The 6,435-nt window shown below is 40.2% G+C and overlaps 1 protein-coding gene across 1 annotated transcript; it reads right to left on the bottom strand.

The window, feature by feature from the left end:
- Window positions 1-2,290: 2,290 nt before the first annotated feature.
- SAM-2 (S-adenosylmethionine synthetase 2) lies at window positions 2,291-4,838 on the bottom strand. The gene is made up of 2 exons (XM_086246286.1): window positions 4,679-4,838; window positions 2,291-3,747 (listed from the first exon to the last, which is right to left on the bottom strand). Exon 2 carries the CDS (start codon window positions 3,742-3,744, stop codon window positions 2,563-2,565), a length of 1,182 nt encoding a protein of 393 aa, XP_086102412.1. The 5' UTR covers window positions 3,745-3,747; window positions 4,679-4,838; the 3' UTR covers window positions 2,291-2,562.
- Between the last annotated feature and the right edge of the window lie 1,597 nt (window positions 4,839-6,435).

Genomic DNA, 6,435 nt, shown 5'->3' with positions numbered 1-6,435 from the left:
CGTTGAGGTCTCAGGTATTTTCAAGGCAAATGTCTTATGTATACTTGTTTTGGGGTGCAACAGGTAGAGCATAATCACTGATATTTGTTTGGACTACTAACCTGAGACGAGGGGTCATGTTTTTATTGACCTTGAGTTCGATCCCCTAAACCACCAATGGGTATCCTAGTGAGATGCGGCTACCAAGGTTCAATCATGTTTATGATTACGAGGTTACTTTTTATGAGTATGCTAGGATGAGACCATGAGGATATGGTATGGACGTTCTCGCTACTGGAATGTGGCCTTGGGTACGACCGGTAGTTGGTGCCAAGGGTACCGGTTAGTGTAGGTCCATTTTCATTTTGTACAAGCTTACATGCATGTATTGTTTCTTCTTCAGGTCAGGTGCGCGTGCCATTATTTGAGATGATGATATGCATAATGGTTATATTGCCATGATCTGCTTTATTGGCATTTTTTGTGTTGTGTGCAATATGTATGATTGTGTTTGAATGTGAGTCGATTTCACCCATACGAGCTTTATAGCTTATCGGGTTCATGTAACCCGGTGTACCATTTCACAATGTAGCGGGTTATTTGCAAAGTAACAGATCGAGCTGAGGAGGCAGCGTAGGATGGAGTATGGCAGTGGGCAATCCATGAGTCGATTTCTATACATTAGTCTCTAATTAATTTTTTTTTGAGTTTCCTTGGCTCATTAGTATCTTAAAATGTTTACGAAGATTACATTTTACTTTTCTGTAACCTTGGGGTTGGTTTTATTTCGAATAAATCAGTTATAATTTTAGTAATTTTCATTCTCTCTGCTATTTTTAACTAACTCTGATCCATCCCTACTTCAAACTACACTTAGCCTTAACATTGATTGTTTGGCTCTAGAATGAGGTACTAGTTCACGGTAATTCTTTCTAAGGCTAAATGGTCAATGTGGCGGCTGTCATGTATCCAAACTGTCCAATTCTTCCAGGCCCCGGTTTGGGACGTGACAGTTAGCTCCTTCGTCCATTGCTCCGTTAAGTGATGATGTGGAGATGATATGGCAACCCATTAGATGCCACGCAGCCTAACAAGAATGCCACATGGCCTACCACCATGCTATGTAATTTAAAATATAAAATTAAATTAAAAAATATATAAAACAAAAAAAAATTGATGATACCCAAGTGATCCCCCACCAGACCCCACCTCTTTTTTTCTTTCTTCATTCTTCTTTCTTCTTTCTTCTTTCTGCAACTCCCCCATTAGTCACCCACCCCAACTACAACATAAAAATAAAATATCAACCCAAAAAATAAGAAAAACCTGCAGATCGTAACCCCCCACTTTCCCTTAAAGTAGAAATCTTAAAGCCAGAACTCTTAAGTTGATAATTACAGTAAAAAATTAAATACGAGGTACTAACTTGCAATATGTGCCAAAGTTGAGGTACTAATTTACAGTTTGGCCTTTTTTTTTATTTATGACTTCAGTTGTTGAAATGAAAATCGGACAATAAACAATTTTGGTGCTTATAAAAAGTAAATGAAGAATCCAAGATAACAATTAGGTTTGATTCACTATGAATAATTGAATATCCCTAAATTAAGTTTCATTCTTTGGTTGGCTATATGTGGTCATTAGGGGTGGTCGATGTCGGTAACCGATCCAAACGGCCCTTATCCACAACCGAAACTGACAGCAACGGAGGAGCACAAAACGGACCGCTGCCGATCCGACTCCAGGCGGTTACCAACTTTTCAGGTTCAGTTAGGCTCGATGGGTGTCAATAGCGGTGGTGGTTCGGGGTTTTGGTGTTTCGAGGGGGGCGGCGTCCAAGCTGTTTCCAACGCCGAGAAGGACGGTACAGTTCGGTCAGACCACTGAAACCGATTTTCAACCAATAAACGTTGGTTCAGATCGGTTTTGCAATAAAAAACCCCAGCCCTAGTGGTCACTATGGATTGGGTGGTGCGTTTTGCTTCTCAAGCTCTTGTGATTTGTTGTCTCTATATTATTGCCCAAAATTTCATGACCATCTTTTTTCTTATTGCCCTTTCAGCTTGTGGAATTTGGCCACATATTCTAAGCGTGTGTGGGTTCCGACTCTGCTCTTCCTTGGCCTCAGCTGGTCTCTTGAGCTGCTACTTGGTGGAAGGGAAAGGCTCATTAGAAATTGGGTCTTCAAGCTACGGTTTGTGGTGTTGCTACAGTCCAGCTTGGACCGCTTGGTTGTTGGCATTTTTGTGCTTCTGGTGTCGCTGCGTTGCAAAAATCATTTATTTACCAACAAAAAAGAGAGAAAAAGAGATAAGCAATCACAGTTTGACAGATAGTCACTAGCTCCAGGGCCATCAATTTAGACAAAATTCTGTTCATTACAGAGACACAGGTGATAAAGATGACATTACATAAAAATGAAATAGAGAACGAAAAAGAACAAAATGGAACCTTAAAAGTATGAAATTAGAACATTAAAAATTTTTCTTTTAGATTATAGAACAGCAGCAAGAAAAACAGGCAAATTATTCATCCAGTGCTAATTAAATGCAGCATTGACCAGCAGGGGCAGGATCGATCATTTCAAGACTGAGGCTTCTCCCACTTGAGGGGCTTCACAACCTCCCAGGTGAAATCTGGGTCGTCCCTTCCAAAGTGTCCATAGGCAGCTGTCTTCAAGAACCTGCCGTTGCCACCCCTCTTGAGGTCCAGGTTAATGGTGATCATTCCGGGCCTGAAGTCAAAGCTCTCCTTCACGATTTTGAGGATCTCCTTGTCGGGAATCTTTCCGGTTCCATATGTGTCAACAAAAACCGACAAAGGCTCAGGCACACCAATGGCATAAGAGACCTGCACAATGGCCCTGCGAGCAAGCCCATTTGCTACAATGCTCTTGGCAGCCTGCCTGACAATGTAAGCACCACTCCTGTCCACCTTGGTAGGGTCCTTTCCAGAGAAAGCACCACCACCATGGGCTCCCCAACCACCATAAGTGTCGATAATGATCTTGCGTCCAGTGAGACCTGCATCACCATGAGGACCACCAATCACAAAGCGGCCTGATGGGTTAAGGTGGAAGATTGTCTTCTCATCCAGGTACTTCTCAGGGACAACAGGCTTAATAACATGCTCCTTGAGGTCAGCAGCAATCTCATCATTTGTGACAGTCTCATCATGCTGGGTGGAGATAAGGACTGTGTGGACACGTACTGGAACCATAGCTCCATTTTCATTGTAGTACTCAACTGTAACCTGGGTCTTACCATCAGGTCTCAGCCAAGGGCAGGTACCATTCTTCCTGACCTCGGTAAGGCGAGCACCAAGCTTGGTAGCAAGAACATGACTAAGGGGCATCAATTCAGGGGTTTCGTCAGTGGCATAACCAAACATGTGACCCTGATCACCAGCACCAATCTCCTCAGGGCGCTTGGTAAAGTGACCATGGACACCTTGGGCAATATCTGGGCTCTGCTGTTCAATGTTAACCAGGACCTTGCAGTTGTCAGCATCAAGACCTACATCATTGGAAACAAATCCAATGGTGCGGCATGTGTCACGGACAATCTTCTCGTAGTCAACATTGGCCTTGGTAGTGATCTCTCCAAATACCATGACCATGTTGGTTTTGGTGCATGTCTCACATGCAACCTTGCTGTCAGGGTCCTGGGAAAGGCAGGCATCAAGCACCGCATCAGAGATCTGGTCGCACAGCTTGTCGGGGTGACCCTCGTTCACAGATTCAGATGTGAATAGGAAAGTCTCCATTCTCTACATATCACAACAATGTACCAAGACACCTTAATATCAGGATAAGCAGAGTACTGATACTTTATGCAACAAAGAAAAGTCATAGGTCTAACAGAATCAAGAACATGCATGTCATTAAGGTAGATTGAAAACCTTCATACCTTTACAAAAGTAAATATTCCAAGAAAAGAAAAAACAGAGTGAACAAAGAACAGCCATATTCCCAAAGCATCACATCAGATCAGATATAAAGCAGAATAGAATCAAAATCCCAAAAGCAAGTTGAGAGCATAGCAATTGAGTATTTGAGTGCACTACCATATCATGGACAAGAGTGGAATCAATCAACTTCTTCAAACTCTTTTTGGTTTTGCGTTTGTTTTTGGGAGGGGGTGGAAATGTCATATTCAAGAATAAAGGGGACTAAGAATATAACAAGCATATCAACCATTAAAACGGGTTGTACTCAGAATGACATTAATGGAAGATCCAACAGAAATAGATACCCAATCCAAATAAAATCTTCGGAATACATACTTCTATAGACGCTAGCAGTACATAGGCTCAGTATTACTTGTTGATTGTAGTAATTAATTAAGCAACCCAACCCAACCAGTATGCGGAACATGCATGATACATGAAGGAAATTTACACACACACTGTAAAGGAAAAGCCCATAAATCAGTAGATTACAACAGATCTGCAAAATTAATCAATGAAATTCAAAGACTTCATTTTAACTTGTCAGCGACAGAAAAACAAAGAGTATAATGTTAATTAAAATCACACTATTACACTAAGAATCTCAGATCTTTAATATTTCAAAAGCAAACTCATAAAATCTCAACCAAAACTCCATAAACCACCAGATCTACAAGCATTCAAGTCAAACTAACAAGGACCCAGAAGGCAAAAAAAAAAAAAACCCATTAAAGAAAAACAAAAATGGAACCTCTGACGTGCAGATCTGTAACGAACTTGGAGGGAGGGAAGGAGGAGGAGGCTGTGCTTTTCGAACAAGACCGGACCCCTAAACCAAGGAAGCTGTACTAAACGACTACAAACTTACAAAGTCTTTGGAACCTCAAGCCCCTGCGATTTCCTATTTATAGATCAACGGCCATCACCGGTTTACCGGACTCGTCCGTTTCGATTCTTTTTAACTCGTTGATCAACCATCTAGCGGCTCTGACTTTGGTTGCTTCGAAACTTGAAAAAGTTGTGACCGTTGGATGTCAGCAGATCTAGGGATTGGATTAGTCCGGGGTTTGGTGGGAATATCTAGTACTTGGGGCTTAGGTGTTACCGGCTAGTGCCGGTCTTTCACCAACCCTAACCGGTACTCGGCTCACTAGCTTCACTGGCTTGGCTCAGCTCTTTGACGTACAACCCAGTAACCCACATCTAAATCTAATAGCGCCTTTTCTTTTATTTTATTTTTTAACTTTTTTATTTTTATTATTTTGAGAAAACAAAAAACGTGGTTGACATACTCTTGGCCTCTTGGGTCTTGATTTGGGTCATTTTTAGGATAGAGGGGTGAGTAGAAAACTAGGCAAGTTGAATAAGGACGGGAAAAGGTACACAATACATTTTGACTACAGATAGCATTAATAACATTAATATTATATAATTTAAACTGATCCCATTTTAATTCATGACTCCTAAATTTCATACCCTTATATTAAGTTTCAATATACATTTTTGATTAAAAGGTAGAATGAAAAATGACCTAATAATAAGAATGGACAATAAATGCAAGGGAGGAGAAAATGTTTTTGGAATGATGCATTTGATGAAAGATTATGGCTTTTATATATGAATTAATTATTCTATGATGCATGACAAGCATCTTAAGGGGGTGTTCTTAATTTAGATTTATTATATTTTAAAAGTCCAATGAAATTTAGATGTTCCCAACTCAGATTTTAATGGATTCCAATAAAATCCATGTGTACTCAAAAAGTCATGAATTTCATTAAGTGAAGAATTTTAATTGATTTGGATGGATTTGGATGCATTTTTTACATATAATTTACTCTATGAGAATTTCAGCTAATTCTCTTGAATTTTGATCAATTCTATAAATTTTTAAATCCATTAAATATGAGTTGGGGACACCCCCCTTAGTTATTATTATTATTATTTTAGATTTAGGGAAAAGGGGAATCGAACTTGGATGCAGATGGGCAAACTCTACGGCCCTTCTAACTGAGCTGCTCACCAACTATGACAAGCATCCTAGTTAAGCTGCACTAAACCTATTTTTAAAATTTAACAATAAGGTTACCTTTGTAACCTCCAGGTCACCTAGGTAAATGCGGTAGTCAGTTGTCCACTTTGTCATGAGCATTGCAGCATAGAAGAAGTTAGAAAACCTCATAATCCGCAGCATCTTAGCCTAGGCTCTGTTTGAGATTGCGGTAGAGAACCCAAAAGCTGTTGTGGATGACAATCATCAATCACTTACAACAATTTTGGTGTTTGGTAAAAAAATTAAAAACTGCTACTTCCCACAATTCTCTCTCTCTCTCTCTACCATCGACGGCAAACCTCAACCCAACCATGACGAACAAACTCTAGTTTGCCATGTGCTATGCTCTTCCCTTTCTTCTTCTCTCTCTCTCTCTCTCTCTCTCTCTCTCTCTCTCTCTCTCTCTCTCTCTCTATATATATATCTATATAACTCACTTTAGTAAGTTCGGAACT

Source organism: Dryas octopetala, chromosome 6 (genome assembly GCF_963921425.1).
Source record: "Dryas octopetala chromosome 6, drDryOcto1.1, whole genome shotgun sequence".
Classification (NCBI taxonomy): domain Eukaryota; kingdom Viridiplantae; phylum Streptophyta; class Magnoliopsida; order Rosales; family Rosaceae; genus Dryas; species Dryas octopetala.
Note: the sequence above shows the minus strand (reverse complement) of the source record. Positions and strands in the feature narration are given on the sequence as shown.

What these genes read in the sequence shown, in the direction of transcription:
- SAM-2 (XM_086246286.1), bottom strand. Translation starts at nt 3,744, where the DNA reads ATGGAGACTTTCCTATTCACATCTGAATCTGTGAACGAGGGTCACCCC.